We start from the raw sequence: 19190 nt of genomic DNA on the forward strand, positions 1-19190 counted from the left end.
GAGGGTGTGGCCCTTAAAAAAAAAAAAAGGTGGGAGGCAGGGCCAGCAGGAGCAAAAGTTAATAACTTGTGTCACACACCCTAAGTATTTTAGAGTTAATCCTCACTTTCATCTGTAGTTATTAGCATTAATCCTGTTTACAGATGAGGACACTGAGGTGGAATTTCACTTACTTGTCTGAAAAAGTGATTTAACCATCATACTCAGCCTCCCATTTTAAGGCGTCCTCTCTCTAACAATTTTCCTCTCTAATTGCAATTTTCTTACCTTTTAAAGTTTATATTCATGGTTATTACTATAGACATGCTCTGTATGTGTAGCAAATGTTTAGAACTCAACAGACTGAAGCACAGCAGTTGTCTTGCCAAGATAAATCCATTTTGAAACCTAACCAGAACTTACCTCAAAATAGAAGTGAAATGGAACAAAAGTTGGGGAGTGGAAAGAAGGAGGGACTTATGCAGACAGAAACATACATCCTCCCTTTTCCAAACAATCTGAAAAGGAGTCAGCGGCAATGACTCTGTCCTCTATTTTGTTGTTGTTATTGTCTTTTTAGGGCCGCACGCACCCAAAGCGTATGGACGTTTCCAGGCTAGGGGTCCAGTTGGAGATTTAGCCACCAGCCTACATCGCAGCCACAGCCACGAGAATCCGAGCTACACCACAGCTCACAGCGTCTTAACCCACGGAGCGAGGCCAGGGATTGAACCTGCATCCTCGTGGATACTAGTCAGATTCATTTCCTCTGAGCCACCACAGGAACTCCTCTGGCCTCTATTTTTGAGGAACACAGGACTAATTGTGTGCCTCCAGTGTTCTCACTGACAAACATCTCCAGTGCATCTCTTACCCTTTGGCACTTTCATTACTGTCAGTGGCAACCACCACTTTCCCCACACCTGATACTTCTATTTCATTCAGCCATACCCTGAGGTAATATACAATCTAAACAAACAAACAAACAAAAAAAACCTGCTATGCAAATAAAGCTTCAAGCACCAGTCTCACCTTTTCACCCAACCAGATCATCACTTCCCAGCCCACACTTTGGAAATCCTGGAGGTACCACTACCCCTGCTAGTTTTCCAGTACTACCTAAAGTATAATAAACATTTTAAGCATCATGCGTTCATTCAAACTCTTATTGTAATTATTAAATATAACTGAAACGTATTCCACAGATAACAAGTGTCTTTTCAAATCTTCTCAATACATTTTTCTTGGCCAGGGTGGGGGTGAGGGTGGGGGTTAAAAGAGTCAGGACCTCCTCACTCCCCACAGGTATTCCTAGACCACTGTCTATAATTACTGCCCAACACCATCTTCTGAAATTCCTGCCATTAATTTCTGTTTCCTCTTTGATATCTTCCCCTAGCAAAATGTCTTCTTTCTACTTAATTTTTACAGCCAGGCAAGAAATTCCTATGTGGATAGCAAACTTCTAGCATCTAAATCCCAACTGCTAATTGCTGTGTGTGTGCCTGTGTGCGTGGATGTTTATGCGGGAGTGGGAAGTAGGAAGCTAACACTGGCAATAAGGAAGTGGAGAAAGAAAAGGAACACCCAGGAGTTCCCGTCGTGGCACAGTGGTTAACGAATCCGACTAGGAACCATAAGGTTGCGGGTTCGGTCCCTGCCCTTGCTCAGTGGGTTAACGATCCAGCGTTGCCGTGAGCTGTGGTGTAGGTTGCAGACGCAGCTCAGATCCTGCATTGCTATGGCTCTAGCGTAGGCCGGCAGCTACAGCTCCGATTCGACCCCTAGCCTGGGAACCTTCATATGCTGCGGGAGCGGCCCAAGAAATGGCAAAAAGACAAAAAAAAAAAAAGAAAAGAAAAAGAAAAGAAAAGGAACACCTGGAAATATACCTGGCAACACGACTACACCATAGTCTTTGGAGCAATGAAGGGGAGCAGGACGTTTTCCAGGTAAAATTGAGTCTTAAGCAGTAGAAGCACAATTGACACTAAGAACCCACAGGAAACATACACTATTTTTCAACAGAAAACTCCAGAGCATTCAAAATATAAACTGCCAACTTTTAAAAATTAATTATGGTCTTCCATTAGAAAACTCATCAGTTGAGCAGAGAAGAAAATGGGCTCTCAGGATTCAGAGCCTTCACATCCAGGCAGTGCAAGGTTGATAAACACATGCATATCCCCAGGCAAGACTTTTGACTTGCTGAGGTTCTTTGCCTCAGTAGATAATTTCCATAGTTAGAATTAGCCACATATTTCTATAACCCAAGATCAAGAGCGGTTTGCACACAGTAGGCCTTAAAAAAAAAAAAAATGCTTCATTCGATCAGTGAATTCCACTAACAAACCCAGGAGGCCAAGAGACCTACCTGATCACAAAAGACTAGTTGTAGGGAATGTCTGGAAATCCAAACAGAGGAAAAGCACATCTGTGTGAAACCCACCTGACATAAAACAGTCTTGGAAATTATTGAAGCCAGGGGATGAAAGCATGAGGGCGCGTTAGAATTGTTTCTCTACCTTTATGTTTGTTTGCAAAAACTCCACAATCAAAATGTCAAGAAATGGGGAAAAGTGCTCCAAATTCCTTAAAACATCAGCCTAGCTGGTCTCATACCTGCACAGACCCTGAATGAACATAAGTGAGTGGGAGGAAAAGTAAAGCATGAAACAGGATTTTCTTTATTGAGGCCGGGCCAAGCAGCTTCCTTTGAAGCATAAATTCAAAAGTTAGTGCCTTAGGTTGAGAAAAGCAGGCCAGCATGGGGCCACTCCTGCCAGTTTGTATATAAAGCAGCAGCAGGCAGAGGCAGGGCTCTCTGAAAAGCCCATCTCTTCTCTTTGATTAATTCTATGCCAGGGAGACAGGGACGAGGCAGTAAAAATGGGAAAAAAAATGCCCTGTCCAGCATTCTCCATACTTCCACTGCATTTGTCAGGACACACATGCAAACTTCTAAGTTTGATGGCTGTTCCTGAGCTTTGCAGGCCACTGATTAGCTTAATTTAAAACTATTCTATTCTTTAAAAAAAAAAAAGAAGGAGGGGAAGGGGAGGAAAATGATCTCTTAAGGACAAATGGATAAGCAGAAAAATCACTCATTTTAAAAATATATACAAAGCTTTCACGCCTAAGTACAAGAGCCACAGGTTAGTGCTGCTTCCCTCTGATTAACCTAAATTTTAAGGCAGAAATCACACATCTGAGTCCAATTCCCCCATAAATCACAAAAATGTATCTGTTTGCCTATTGTAACAATAACAAATACAAGTACGTGGCGGGAAAGAAAGTATATTATTAAAATTGTGTCTGCTCAATCATAGTAACAGAATTTCTTCCCTACACAACAAAAAGAAAAGTTCACTGTAAAATACATGAAATTAAAATTATTTAAAAAGAAGAAAACTAAGACTAATTCACATTTTACATTGAGACAGTATTTTTGACTAGTTGTTATGAATACTAACAACTCCTGTAATTAGCACTTGAACATTTTCCAACAACAGGAAACAGCAGGAATGAAGTTACAGTCATCATAAGGTCTATTTTTATCTTTCAGTAGGTGTTACTTTATACCGGTCTAACTTGAAAAGAGTTCCTAGGCACCGCACACATAGTGCTACTATTCGTTATAATTTTCAGAAGCCTATGAAATAAACATGAGAAACTTCTCAGGTGCAGTATAAGTAACCCATATATGTCAAAGTCAATTTTAAATCCTAGACAAACCAGAATGTAATGCTAAGATGACAGTATCAGAAAATCATAAGAACACACCCCCAAGTATAAAAATACATTTGAGAAAACAAGAATAAATCTGTAGTCATCACACTAATCACAAATTCTTAGAAAATAAGTAGATTATAAAACATACCTTAAAAATATTCACGAGATAAATACATCATTGGACGTGTGCTTCTAAGTTGTAAAATTGACGAAATCATCCACAAATGTAAAATTTTACTCATTATTAAAATATAATCATTTAAACAAATCCAAACACACAATATGAGAAAGTTAGGGCGGCAAATGCAGGGTAATAACAAGGGAACTTGCAGTTCCTTTGCACCTCTTGCAAGGTTCACACCAAGAATCAACCAGTGCATTCTTTCTCCCAGGGCCTAAACAAGCCCTCAGAATCACTTCCAAAAAGATCACTTCAGGTACCCATTACCAAGAGACCACAAAGAAATATTAAATTACATCTATTTTATCTTCCTCATCTAAGATTTTAATAACTTGAAACACAAACCAATTTGGGGGCAATTTAGGCAATTATTTTAAAATAAGAAATGGTTATTTATATTTTCATATTATTTAGAATTCACATAATCAAGCCATGGATTCCAACACATTTTTCACGGCAAAGACAGGTGCTAAGACAAGCTGGGATGTAGGGCCTGGGAGCCTTTGCTGCAGTGAAGCGCTTGTACCTGGATAAACATTTCCTTGAGCAACCAAATACAAAGACACTCTAAGGGACGCAAAGTAGCTGAGTGCACAATTGGGGACAAAGATGAACCAGATACAAAAGAGACCAAAATCCCAACAAAAACAGGGTGCTGGGAACAAAAGGAGGGTACTACACGTGCACATTCACCTTGCACAAAGTACCACCAAAGGAGAGGGCAAACCAGCTAAGCCACCCTCTGACCTGACCCACGGACCTATGCCCACCCTCACCTGCTGTAAGAAACCAGCTCAAGCCCCCACTTAGGGAGAAAGCACAGGAAGCTGTTACTTGCTGTTGTTTCGTGCTGCTGCAGCAGGAGCCCCAGTGAAGGCTCGCCTGAATTTCCTGTCTGGCCTCTTACCAATTTCTATTGATTAAGGAGGCCAAGAACCCTGGTCAGTAACAGTTCCATTGCTGAAACAACCACCACAGAACTAAATAAATTCAATGGCCCACTTGAATCCCTTAGTAAGAAGAAATGAAGTACGTTACTTTTTTTTTTTCTTTTTTAATTAAAAACAACTTTTTGGGCCACATTTGCCGCATATGGAAGTTCCCAGGCCAGGGATTGAACCCGTGCCACAGCAGCAACCCAAGCTACTGCAGTGACAATCCCAGGTCCTTAACCCGCTGCACCACAAGGGAACTCCCTGTGTTACATGCTTTTGAGAAAAGAAAGCACACTCTTTTGAGGGTGTGGACTGAGAGCGGACAGTGAACATGCTTGTGGTCACCGCTAACACCCTTTTCAACATAAGCAATACATTCTCTCACTTGCTATTCATTAAGTTAAGGGAGTGATAAAGGCATGAAGGCCCTGGATTTTCACAGATCAACAACCGAATAAGGAGCAAAGGCTGATTTGTGGCATTAGTAAAGATACCAATGTTAACACTTACCTTTGCGAAGGCTTCAAAAATGTCAAAAGACGGTGGCAGCTGAGAAGCATCCTGTATTTCCTCTCTCATGAAATGCTGAAATGTCAATACAAGCTGCCTGAGGCCCTCCTTCTTCTCTTCTGTCAGTTTGTTCATATCTTTTTTTAAAGAGAAAATAAATAGCACAATCACATGGTGAACTTTCAATGGATAATTTTCAGGTGATCAATGGTAGCTGGTAAGCCAGATGTTTCCTGCCCTAGATGCCATTCTGACAGAGATCAAATGCATAACTTTCTATTTTCTGACAACTACAAATCATTATATATATATGTTGTCAATGAAATTCTTCCAAATGTCATTTACAACCTAACAGCCAACACCTATCAAAACAAAATATACACAGAGATGAAAAAACATTAAAACCAAGATCAGTAATGATGTGTGTTAGCAGGTTTTCTACATCATTCTGTACACATGTTTACACCAACATCAACACTTTTTTTTTGTTTTTTGTGTTTTGTTTTTGTCTTTTTGCCTTTTCTATGGCTGCTCCCGTGGAATATGGAGATTCCCAGGCTAGGGGGTCTAATCGGAGCTGTAGCCACGGGCCTACACAGAGCCACAGCAACGCGGGATCTGAGCCTTGTCTATGACCTACACCACAGCTCACAGAAACACGGGATCCTTAACCCACTGAGCAAGGGCAGGAATCAAACCCACAACCTCATGGTTCCGAGTCAGATTTGCTAACCACTGCGCCACGACGGGAACTCCTAAACCAACATCAACACTTATTTAGTCAGTGAGTTTAGACAGACATTTCCACGAAATAACTTACAACCAGGTCATGACTAACTGATAAACAGTGTCATCTCAAAAGTAATTAAAAAAAAAAAACAGAAAATGAGAAATAAAAGTGCAGCTAAAGTTCACTTTGGTGAAATTAATGAAGTAGAGTACATCAAGAAGAAAACGTGGGGAGTTCCCATGTGCCACAGTGGAAATGAATCCGACTAGTATTCACGAGGATGTGAGTTCCGTCCCTGGCCTCACTCAGTGGGTTAAGGATCCAGTGTTGCCATGAGCTGTAGTGTAGGTCGAAGATGTGGCTTGGATCTGGCATTGCTGTGGCTGTGGTGTAGACCAGCAGCTGCAGCTCTGATTAGACCCCCTAGCCTGGGAACCTCCATATGCCACAGGTGTGGCCCTGAAAAGATAAAAAGAGGACAAAAAAAAAAAAAAAAAAAGGAATAAGAAGAAAACATGGATCAATCGAAGAAATCTCATCTTCAAGTTTTTTCCAGGTTGAATAAACAAGATATGATTCTGCATCAACCCAAACAGGAGAAGGTTCCAAAGCCAACATCAGCCCTTTAAGAACTCAGTTTAATTTATACCGCAAAGGGGTGTGAAGACTAAGGCTGCACAATTCAATTAATGATGGTCGTGAGCACGTCATCGAAGGCAGCGTGTGTGACACTGCTACTGAGCGGGGCTAATGCTCATAGTAAAACTCACTGCAAGGGATGTTAATTACCAGCAGGAATATAACAAGAAAAAAATGACTAATTAGGCCTCTATTAAAACTTGAAGAGATACATCAAGAGGAACCACAGTATAACTCTGTCGCTCATGTCAGGTCTACATATTTTCTTTAAATTACTTGTTCAACAGAACAATTAACCCAGTGGTTTCTTAAATAATAATTTATTATCATTGGCACTTAGGATCCCATAACCATAAATCTGTCCTAGATTCGTCTTCTTATTTGTCTCCATCCAGAAACATTAAACTAAGCGGCAAATTTACTCCACGATCTCTTGCTACTTTTAAGGTGAAGTCACTGAGAACCTCAATGAAGAAGAGGGTTTGTGCCAATATGAAAGAAAAATAAACCCTATGTTCCCTTAACGCTCAGATTGGCAAAGCTTCTCGGTGTTCTCAAGGAGGTTGGCCACTGCCGTGGTAGTTCGGGAGAAGAACAATGCTCAGTGTGGGCAGAGAGCCTAAATCATTGGTACCTTCTTCCTTACTTTTGTAGGGTTGCACCTGCAGCATATGGAAGTTGCTGGGCTAGGAGTCGAATCAGAGCTGCAGCTATCAGCCTACACCACAGCCACGGCAATGCCAGATCCAGGCCGCACGTGCAACCTCTGCTGCAGCTCACGGCAACGCTGGATCCTTAATCTACTGAGCGAGGCCAGGAATCGAACCCTCATCCTCATGGATACCAGTCAGGTTCATTACCTGATGAGCCACAACAGGATCTCCCTTCCTTTCTTATTATCTAAAAGACCGATGAACCTAACACGGTCTCTGGAGCCCCCCCCACCCCCATTCACATTACCGGTTCCAGATGTCAAAAAAAAACCAAGCGTGAGAAGAAGGGAAGGGGGGAGAGAAAAAGAGAAATAAATTTATTCTGTCAACGCGACTAAAGGTGACACTCCCCGCACTGTCTGACTTGAACACCTCTATAGCACTTCATGAACTGCTATATGGCCAAAGCTCCCCTGGAGTAAATAGAGCTCACGTGTCAGGCTATGTAGGAACAATGAAAAGTTTTGTTGCTGCACAAAGGGAAGAAAAACAGAGTTAAAAATAAAGCCATTCATCAACTTAGCAAGTAAACAGTAGCATTTTTAAGATGCTGATAGACGACCACTTACTTGATTCCAGATCATAAAATGAGTAAAGTTTCTCCGATTCAGAAGGCGTTTCTTCCATCTATGAAACAGAAGAAAAACACCAAAAAATGTTCAAATACTCCAACATAGAAAAGAATGTGTTCGAGTGTCTTTAGATATTTAAATGCAAGACTCTTTAAAAGACATTTTCTATATATTCCTTCTTTTTATCATGTTCTTAAGAGTTAAATTTTTCAGTCACGATTTAAAAATAAAATCTGTGTTGTGGAGTTCCCGTCGTGGCGCAGTTGTTAACGAATCCGACTAGGAACCATAAGGTTGCGGGTTCGGTCCCTGCCCTTGCTCAGTGGGTTAACGATCCGGCGTTGCCGTGAGCTGTGGTGTAGGTTGTAGACGCAGCTCGGATCCCGTGTTGCTGTGGCTCTGGTGTAGGCCAGTGGCTACAGCTCCAATTCAACCCCTAGCCTGGGAATCTCCATATGCTGCGAGAGTGGCCGAAGAAATAGCAAAAAGACAAAAAAAAAAAAAAAAAAAAAAAAAAAATCTGTGTTACAACAACTCATCAGTTTAATTTCCAAATGCAAAACTCTTTTCTTTTACAAGAAGTTTCCACACTTTTCTTTCCTTTTTTTTTTTTTTTTGCTTTTTAGGGCCGCACGCACAGCATACGGAGGTTCCCAGGCTACCAGTCGAATTGGAGCTAAAGCTGCCGGCCTACACCACAGCCACAGCAATCCAGGATCTGAGTCGAATCTGCGACCTATACCACAGCTCACAGCAACGCGGGATCCTTAACCCACTGAGCGAGGCCAGGGATCGAACCCACAACCTGATCATTCCTAGTCAGATTCGTTTCCACGACGCCACAATGGGAACTCCCACATGTTTCTTTTTTTCCCCAGTTCTACCACAGACATGTATTCTTGTCAGGATTTTATGATGAATTATTATGGAAAAGGAAAGACGGATGAATAAAAATAAGAGTTTATCACAAAGTGCTAGCTTAGGCAAGTCACTTAACCTTGAGTCAAGAGGAATCATTTCTTTACGTGAAACATAGGAATAATAAAAGCACTGAGTTACTGAGGCATGAAGTAAGGATCATCATGCAAAGCAGTTAGCACAGGACCTAGAAATAGCACATGCTCAATAGAGTGTCGTTATTATTACACATTGCTTTCTATTCGACTCTGATTCACTAGGTCAGGGGTGGAAGCTGAGAACTATTACCCTGGGTGATTCCGAAGCCACCTATTTCTAAGTTAATAGTGGTCTTCTATCTTCTGAACATTAATGAAGTAAAAAAAAAAAGTTCAGACTCGAAGATAACAGTGATGATACTTTTAATACCCAGTGACTAACAAAATGCATAATGACCAAGTTGCCTGAATTTGTTAAAGCTTTAGAATAAATTTGGTATTTCTGTTCAACACAATATATACATTTGAAAATAGCAGTTAAGTATATGTGACAGTAGTTGTATACTCAATCCAAAGACAACACCTGTTTGGTATGCTACATCCATTCTTTTAGTAAAGATATAGTTGATATATAACATTGTATTAGTTCTAGGTGTATAATCACATGCCACTATAAAAAACCCTCTATAAGATTTGAGGGTTTATATTGCCCCCAAAAACCAAGCTAACAAGCAACAGGACAGAACAGAGCTAAAGTCTGCAATAAAGAGATATTCATGCTAAAGTCTAGCAGAAAAACCTGAAACCTCCCTCCCCCCCCCAAAAAAAAAATGGAAGGTGAATTTCACAAAATCCACTAGCTGCTTTGGCATAGCAGGGAAATGGAGAGGTGAAACAATTTCAACGAATCTTGGCTTTAAAAAAAAAAAAAAGGATAAACACTTTTCCATGTAAGATGAATTATCTTCTAATTAAAAATCTCACTTGGAAGTTCCTGTTGTGGCTCAGCAGGTTAAGAACCTGACTAGTATGCAGGAAGATGAGGTTTGATCCCTGGCCTCTCTCAGTGGGTTAAGGATCCGACATTGCCACAAGCCATGGCTTAGGTCACAGAAACGGCTTGGATCTGGCGTTGCTGTGGCTGTGGTGTAGGCCGGCAGATGAAGCTGATTTGACCCCTAGCCTGGGAACTTCCATATGCTGTGGGTGCAGCCCCTAAAAGACACACGCATGCACGCACACACACACATGCACGCATGCACATGCACACACAAAAACCACCCGAAGAGACAAACAAAAAAATTACATACTTGTCCTGTACACTAGGTCTCAGTAGAAAAGTGGCAAAGGCAATGTAACAGACATTACTAACATCTCATGCCCCAAAAACAGGACTTTAAGTCTCTATTCCCAGGAAATCACACATAAGGCCTTCAAAAAAAGGCCATGTGCTCCATCATTGCCATTGATGCTGGGATTAATAGGAAAATAGCACGTTTTGTCTTAAAATACTCCCCGAAATAATCTACCTTCCACATTAACGTCAAATTAAATTCAGCCTTAAATATGAATAATACATGCGACTGCAAGTGCTTATGTTAAAACCTAAGCATATTTTGCAAGTTTTATACTCACAAGTTTGAAAATAACTCTGCCAAGAAGTCGGACAGAGTCGGGAGGATATCTGGGTTTGCAGCTTTTAAGGCATTTGCATTCTCGCTTGTGGTCCTGCCAAGCTTTTTTCTGTGAAGATAAGAGTGGAGAGGGCATGTAAGACATAAAAATTTAACTTTCATTTACGCTGGTGGTGAATGTTCAGAGTCATCAACATTACGTTAATTTCAACAGCCTAAATATAACTGCAAATAGAAAATGAAAGCAATATTCTAATACTGTTAATGATCCAGGATTCAGGATGCAATTACCAGGCGTGGACATCAAGAGCTTCCATTCTACCTCTGCCCTTTAATTTGCCCCATGGTTATTACCTGGCTGGTAGAGTCCAAAGAAAGAGTCATTATGTCTTGCTTCATAATTTATGAGACAGTCTTTTAGGTGATTAAATAGGATTCAATAATAGTGATTTTGAATATAAAAGAAAAGATCACTCTGAATTAGAAACTAAAACACACAGTTCAGAAAAATCAAAGCAGGGCAGGTAGCTTTCTGAATTTCTGTGTTACTACAGCATGTATATAAATATCAGGAGGGCTAACATAACAAAAAATATAAAATCTTTTTGTTTTTGAAGACAACATAGAAAGGTGTTATTAGCTAAAATGACCAAATACTTTTGCTCAGGACTGCCTTGGTTTATGTTGTCCTGGACAAATTATTAACAGCACCCCTTTTCATTTTGAAAAGTGTGGTTCGGATGATAAATTATCCAGTCACTTAATCCAGGATCCCAGCCACATGCTGGTGTGGCTGAAGAGATCACAGAGCCAGTCACCAAATCTCGCAACACTAGGAATGAGAGGACAAAATAGAGAGATGTTATCCTGGAGTCTTGAGTCGGAAATGCCGTGACATCCTCTCTTTTTTAAAATTTTATTGAAATACTTGATTCACAATGTTGTATTAATTTCTTCTGCACAGCAAGGTGACTCAGATACACATATATATACATATATATACATACATACATACACACACACATATAGAGAGTGTGTGTGTGTGGGTGTGTGTGTGTGTGGGTGTGTGCTTTTTGGGGCCACACCTGTGGCACATGGATGTTCCCAGGCTAGGGGTCGAATTGGAGCTGCAGCTGCCAGCCTACACAATAGTCACAGCAACACAAGATCCAAGCCATGTCTGCAACCTACTCCACAGTTCACAGCAATGCCAGCTGGATCCTTAACCCACTGAGCGAGGCCAGGGATCAAACCCGCATCTTCATGATACTAGTCAGGTTCGTAACCCACTGAGCCACAATGGGAACTCCCCTATATATTCTTTTTTTATATTCTTTTCCTCATGGTTTCTTACAGGATATTGAATATAGTTCCCAGGCCTTGTTTTTTAATCCATAGTAGTTTTTGTTTTGTTTTGTTTTTCTTTTTAGGGCCAAACGTGTGGCACATGGAAGTTCCCAGGCTAGGGGGTGAATCAGAGGTGCAGTTGCCAGACACAGCCATGAGGGATCCGAGCTGCATCTGTGACCTACACCACAGCTCATGGCAATGCCTGATCCTTAACCCACTGAGTGAGGCCAGGGATTGAACCTGCACCCTCATAGATACCAGTTGGGTTTGTTACTGCTAGGCCACAATGGGAACTCCAATCCTAAACATAGCAGTTTGCATCTGCTAAACCCAAACTCCCAATCTTTCCCTCTCCTATCTCCTTCCCGCTTAGCAACACAAGTCTATTCTCTATATCTGTATATTTCTCTTCACATATATGATTTGTGTCGTATTTTAGAATCTACATATAAATTATATCATACGTTTGTCCTTCTCTGTCTCACTTCACTTAGTACGATAATCTATAGGTCCACCCATGTTGCGGCAAATGGCATTATTTCATTCTTTCTCATGGCTGAGTAGTATTCCACAGTACACCTATACCATATCTTCTTTATCCATGTATCTGTCAATGGACATTCAGGTTGTTCCCACAGCCATGACTGTCTTTATATGGGATTACTTCTATATGGAAATAAATCCAGAGTATCTAATATTCAACCCTGGAGAGGAGGCAGCTGGACCAAATAGCTAACATGTCCTTTTCCAAGTTCCACCACTGAAATACCTGATGCTCACACTCAGTCTTATTTCAGAAACTATAAATACGCTTGCCAAATTCTGTGCCTATAAACTCCCCCTAGAAGAGGTCTCTCTTTTCCCCTTACAGCACAAACATGCAGCACAACCAAAACAGTAGCTGCAGCTACTTTGAGACTGGGACTCAGACGTAAACGCAAGCCAACACTTTGCTCAGAAAGACGGCATGTGTCAGTTCACTGGGTGAAGGCGTAGCTTGCTATTTCCTAGTAAACCAAATCTTGGAGACACTCTATACCAGGGGTACGTTACTTCTTTTATCAACTCCACTCACAGTTGCCTCACTTCATTCCTTCATCTCCACTATGGTAAGGCTCATAATGTGATTTTGTTTTTTTTAAGTGTTTATAAGTTGTTTATGCCTAAATAAAACTGAGTGACTTCAAAGTAAAGATGAGTATGAAATAAGATTGTAAAATTAGAAACAAAAAAAATGTTAAAATTATGGGGGAGAAACACCCTCGACTTTACTTAGCATTGTACAGCGTATCAGACACATGGCTACGCAATTTTTAAAAATGCTTCATTTTATTCTTGCAATAATCCAAACGGTAGATTTTACCCTAATATTAAAGATGAAGAAGGGAGTTCCCGTCTGTGGCTCAGTGGTTAACCAATCTGACTAGGAACCATGAGGTTTTGGGTTCGGTCCCTGCCCTTGCTCAGTGGGTTAAGGATCTGGTGTTGCCGTGAGCTGTGGTGTAGGTTGCAGACGCGGCTCAGATCCCGCGTTGCTGTGGCTCTGGTGTAGGCCGGCGGCAACAGCTCTGATTAGACCTCTAGCCTGGGAACCTCCATATGCCTCGGATGTGGCCCCAGAAAAAGACAAAAAGACAAAAAAAAAAAAAAAAGATGAAGAAAGAAAGGCTCAAGAGCTGGAATCTAACATAAATATAAAGGGGGGGGAGAGTATAAACTCTGAGGATGCTAACCAGGAGAGCTAAGAAAGTATCGTGTTTCTGTGCTATATATACTTGAGTTGCCTTACAGGCAAAGCAAAAAAAGAAAGCATGATGGCTTAGATAATTCTCATCTGACAGAAGAGAAAAACACCGAGCTTTCCCAAGTATTAAATCACAGGAGGGATTTATTCCAATCTATTCTAATCAGCATATTGGACAATGTCTTCCACCAGGGTTCACAACTACAATGGCCTCAGCAAAAGAAAAGGTTTCTATTGTTCAGGGGGCTAGTCTTGGACCAGCACTTGGTAAGTACCAACGGGTTCTAAAACCCCTACAGTAAATGTGATCATAGTGTCAAATAAGTTTGAAAAACGGCTCATATAATAGACCCTGCTTCGAGATGTGAAATATATTTAGCTTATTAGAAGTCCTAAAAGGCACTGTTTAAAAGCAATGTGTACAAACAAGTTAACACAGAGTTTCACATGATTTTTACTGTCCTCCTTTGGGAAGTTAGGTTGGTAAATACAGATTCGGATACATCTATACACTTTCCTTCAGCTTCTCTTTGAATGAGTGTGGGCTACACAGACAAATTCACGGTCATTCCCACTGACAGAAAGCCAGAGGGTCAATACGTGTGATTGCTGATGGAAGGATGAACCATGGCTTCAGTGGAAGCGTTTTCATTTGGTATTGAAAGTAAATGTCCAGCTGAAAAATAATTGCACCGAGTAAAATAAGGCTGAGATAATGAAACAGTGAAGAACAAATCCAACCCCATTTGAGATCTGTTTCTTTAGCTCTAACCCTTGCTCTCTGCTGCCTGTGCTTGGTCACGGTGGCTCTGTACCTTTCCTAAAAGAATGTTGCGTACAGCCTGAAATATGTAGGATAGCCTATTCTCAGAGCTCTGATCTTTAGGAGTCTATTCATAAAGATATAAAGTTTAACAACCCCATCAAAAAATGGGCAGAAGATCTAAACAGACGATTCTCCAAAGAAGACACACAGATGGCCTGGAGTTCCTGTCGTGGCGCAGTGGTTAATGAATCCGACTAGGAACCATGAGGTTGTGGGTTCGATCCCTGGCCTTGCTCAGTGGGTTAAAGGGTCCGGCATTGCTGTGAGCTGTGGTGTAGGTCACAGATGCAGATCAGATCCTGCATTGCTGTGGCTCTGGCGTAGGCCAGCGACTACAGCTCCAATTGGACCCCTAGCCTGGGAACCTCCATATGCCGTGGGAGCAGCTCAAGAAAAGGCAAAAAGACAAAAAAAAAAAAAAGAAAAAGTTAGCTAACCTTAATCCATAGGTAATAAAACTGAAGTCCAAAGCAGAACAATAACTTTGATAAGATAGAATCTAGCTAGTGGAAGAGTCATTTATAAAAATAAAAATAAAAATAAAAATAAAAATAAAAAAAGACATACAGATGGCCAAAAAGCACATGAAAAGATGTTCAACATCACTCATTATTAGAGAAATGCAAATCAAAACCACGATGAGGTACCACCTTGCACCAGCCAGAATGGCCATCATCCAAAAGTCTACAAACAATAAGTGCTGGAGAGGGTGTGGAGAAAAAGGAACCCTATGACACTGTTGGTGGGATTGTAAATTGGTGCAACCACTGCGGAAAACAGGATGGAGATGCCTCAGAAAACTAAACATAGAACTCCCATTGGATCCAGCAGTCCCACACCTGGGCATCTATCCAGAGAAAACCACAACTCACAAAGACACATGTACTCCAATGTTCATTGCAGCACTATTTGCAATAGCCAAGACAAGGAAACAACCTAAATGTCCATCGACGGAGAAGTGGATCAAGAAGATGTGGTACATATACACAATGGAATATTACTCAGCCATTAAAAGGAATGAAATACTGGTATTTTCAGCAACACGGATGGACCTAGAAATTATCGTGCTAAGTGAAGTCAGTCAGACAGTGAGACACCAACATCATATGCTATCACTGACACATGGAATCTGAAAAAAGGACAGACTGAACTTCTTTGCAGAACAGATACTGACACACAGACTTTCAAAAATGTTTGGTTTCCAAAGGAGACAGTTCGGGGGATGGGAGGATGTGCTGGGGGTATGGGATGAAAATCCTATAAAATTGGATTGTGATGATATTGTACAACTATAAATGTAATAAATTCATTGAGTAATTAAAAAAAAAGATATGAAGTTTAAGAATAGAAAAGAACATTTGTCTTGTTGGAGGTTTATAGGAACACCATGACCTGATCTACTAGGACCGCTTTAAGGACAAAGGATTCGCACACCAAGAAGTTTGCAACAACTAACCAAGGCCCTCCCTTCACCTTGCCTTTAAAGGTGATTTCCTAAGGGTTAAGGACCCTGTATTGTCACAGCTATGGCTCTGGTGACAGCTGTGGCATAGGTTTGATCCCTGGCCCAGGGAATTTCTACATGCTGCAGGTACAGGCCCCCAAAAAACAAAACAAAAAAACTGTTTTGCTGAAATCCTTCAAGGAGTTTGGGGGCTTTTGGGAACATGAGCCACACATCTCCTTGTGTGGCCCAGCAATAAACCTTTCTCTGCACTGAACTCTGAACTCCAAAGCTTCAGATGGCTTGTCCTCACTGTGTGTGAGGCGTACGAACCTGAATTCAGTAACAATAATTTGGATCAAATGAAATTTTGGGCAGATTTTAATTGATACTTGCCAACTATATGGGATCATCCATAATTCTTTTTTTAGAACCTCCAGTTTTGGAGTTCCCATTGTGGCTCAGCGGTTAAGAACCTGACTAGCATCCATGAGGATGCAGGTTAGATCCCTGGCCCCACTCAGTGGGTTTGGGATCTGGCATTGCCGTAAGCTGTGGTGTAAGTTGCAGACACAGGTTGGATCCTGCATTGGTATGGTTGTGGTGCAGCCAGCAGCTCCAGCTCCGATTCAACACCTAGCCTGGAAACTCCCATGTGCCTCGGGTGCAGCCCTATAAAGCCAAAAAAAAAAAAAAAAAACCCTCCAGTTTTGAGTAGTTCAGCCTTGCAGACACTTACCAAGGAAAAATAACTACAACATGTACCCAAGGTAATGAAACAACTGATCTGTCAGATGATGTTATTTGGAATGAAACATTCAAATTTTAGAAAACTCTTGTCAAAAATGACTTTATTTCTTTCATATAATTAATATTGAGCTCCTACTTCTCGACAGTAATTAGAAAGCAGAAGATAGTTGCTTAAGGCTCTTCCTAGATCACTGCATAAAAACATCAGACAACGTGCTTATCTTTCCACTTGCTTCAGCAAAAAGCATGCTCATTCTTTTCATCTAAAAGCCAAATCAGATCTATATACATATGGAAAGTAATCATACCACTTTAAACCGGCCTATAATAATGTTGACTTTACAGCCTACTCCAATTCTTATCACGATATTAAAAATCGTAAGGCTTACTAATGGAAGGACACCAGTGAAAAGGCTTACAAAGAAATCTTTAAAGCAACTGCATTTGACTTTGAAGCAAAACATACAAACGATCACACAAGAACATTAGGAATTATCTTCACAAACTCTTAACCTGGGTCACGACTTCAAGGGCACATTATAAATCTACAGTTTCTCCAAGACAACCTTCCTGATTTCCTTTTCCTCTTCTGTTACTGTAAATACAGGAATATGAGTAAGATTTTGTTCATAACAGCGACGGTAATGTTCTCTGTTCTCATAGTTGAAAGTTAACAATGATGTACAATAAGCACAAATTCGCATGAAAGACAAAGGAAATTAAAATACCACATTAAGAAATGAAGACAACAGGAGACAAAAGTTTTACATGGGAAAACAAAGGAAATTGAGACATCTACAACTCAATTCCATGTATCAGTACATACATGACTCAAAAAATAACTTCAGATTCTACACATTTTCGTATAGGATTTTTTTACAGTATTTATATTGATTCAGAACCTAAACAGATTAACTAAATCTAATGGTTGCCATTGGAGACAATCCTAACCCTGGGAGTGGTTTGGGAATTCTATGAGGGTATTTTTGTTTGTCACAATGCTTGGGAAGCACCACAGGCATTTACTGGCCAGGAACCAGAGATGCCAGACATTCTGTGTAGGACAGGTCCATACAATGAAGAAATATTCCAAATCCAACATGACTTTTTTTTTTAATGGCTACACCCTCAGCACATGGAAGTTCCCAAGCCAGGGACTGACTTCAAACTGCAGCTGCAACCTAAACCACAGCTTTGGCAATGCAGGACACCCCCCCCCCTTTTTTAGGGCTACACCTGCAGCATATGGAGGTTTCCAGGCTAGGGGTTGAATCAGAGTTGCAGCTGCTGGCCTACACCACAACCACAGCAACACGGGATCTGAGCCATGTCTGCAACCTACACCACAGCTCACGGCAACACCAGATCCTTAACCCACTGAGCAAGGTCAGGGATGGATCCTGCAACCTCATTGTTACTAGTCAGTTTCATTAACCGCTGATCCTCAATGGGAACTCCTGAAATGCAGGATCCTTTAACCCTCTGCACCAGGCCAGAGGTCAAACCCCTGCCTCTGCAGCGATCCAAGCCACTGCACTAGGATTCTTAACCCACTGCGCCACAGCAGGAACTTCAATGTGACTTTAAAGTGTCCAATCAGATATTTTATAAGCATGGCAGACTTGTTTATAATTATCTGAGCCTAGAACTAAACCCCTTTTCACATATAAAAACACAGACTTCGTTTTCACCTGGTCTTAAGAACACTGTATTTGAAGAACTTTAGCTAAAATTATTCAGTATCCCATAAAACATCGCCGAAGCCAACCCAGCTATAATATTTGTGTAACCGATAGAACACATTTTCTCATCCTCGTTTTGCACTTTCCACGGTGACTTTGTATATGACTTTATATTTCTTGTTTTCTTTTTTTCTGTTTCAGCCACGCATATGTAAGTTCCTGAGCCAGGAAGTAAATCTGAGCCACAGATGCTACCTATGCCACGGCTGCGACAACACTGGATTCTTAACCCACTGTGCCAAGCTGGGGATCAAGCCCGTGCTGCCTCAGAGAATGCTGGATCCTTAACTCACTGCACCACAGTGTGAAATTCTATGCCTTCTTAATTACGTCCTCTAGTCTAGTCACAGCTGAGTATTTACACACTAAGGCACATGTTATTTTTAGGTGTCTTAATGTTCTCTCTACTTTATCTTCTAGTTGTGGCATTAATATTAATATTCAATTTTAAAGCATATAACTCGGTAGACTGTATTATCTACGAAATTTTGTTTCAAGATAGTAGAGAGGACAATAGCTGTCCTAGAAAGATAGAGTTGAGTCTGAGAGCGTTGAAAACCCCAGATCTAAAACAATGCCACAGTTATACACACCACACACACACACACATAAAAAAAAATTTTTAAATACACAGTCTGGGACACACCTCAGAGAGCCTTCCAGGGATGATGAGACAGAATCAGGTATCTAAATTGCTTTTAAGCATTGCAGGCAATTCCATGTATAGCTAAAGATGAAAAACCACTGAGCTAGACTAAACTGTAAAGGAAGTAATTATTTATATACATATATATAAAATAGATTAAACAACAA

At 40.8% G+C, this 19190-nt stretch overlaps 1 protein-coding gene across 1 annotated transcript in view; it reads right to left on the reverse strand.

Moving 5' to 3' along the window:
• SMYD3 (SET and MYND domain containing 3) overlaps nt 1–19190 on the reverse strand; it is a 751923-nt gene that overhangs the window by 556614 nt on the left and 176119 nt on the right. Inside the window, 3 exon segments of the mRNA NM_001160092.2 lie at nt 5338–5474; nt 7989–8046; nt 10523–10630. Of these exon segments, the coding sequence (NP_001153564.2) occupies nt 5338–5474; nt 7989–8046; nt 10523–10630 (303 nt within the window).

This window comes from Sus scrofa, chromosome 10 (genome assembly GCF_000003025.6).
Source record: "Sus scrofa isolate TJ Tabasco breed Duroc chromosome 10, Sscrofa11.1, whole genome shotgun sequence".
NCBI lineage: Eukaryota > Metazoa > Chordata > Mammalia > Artiodactyla > Suidae > Sus > Sus scrofa.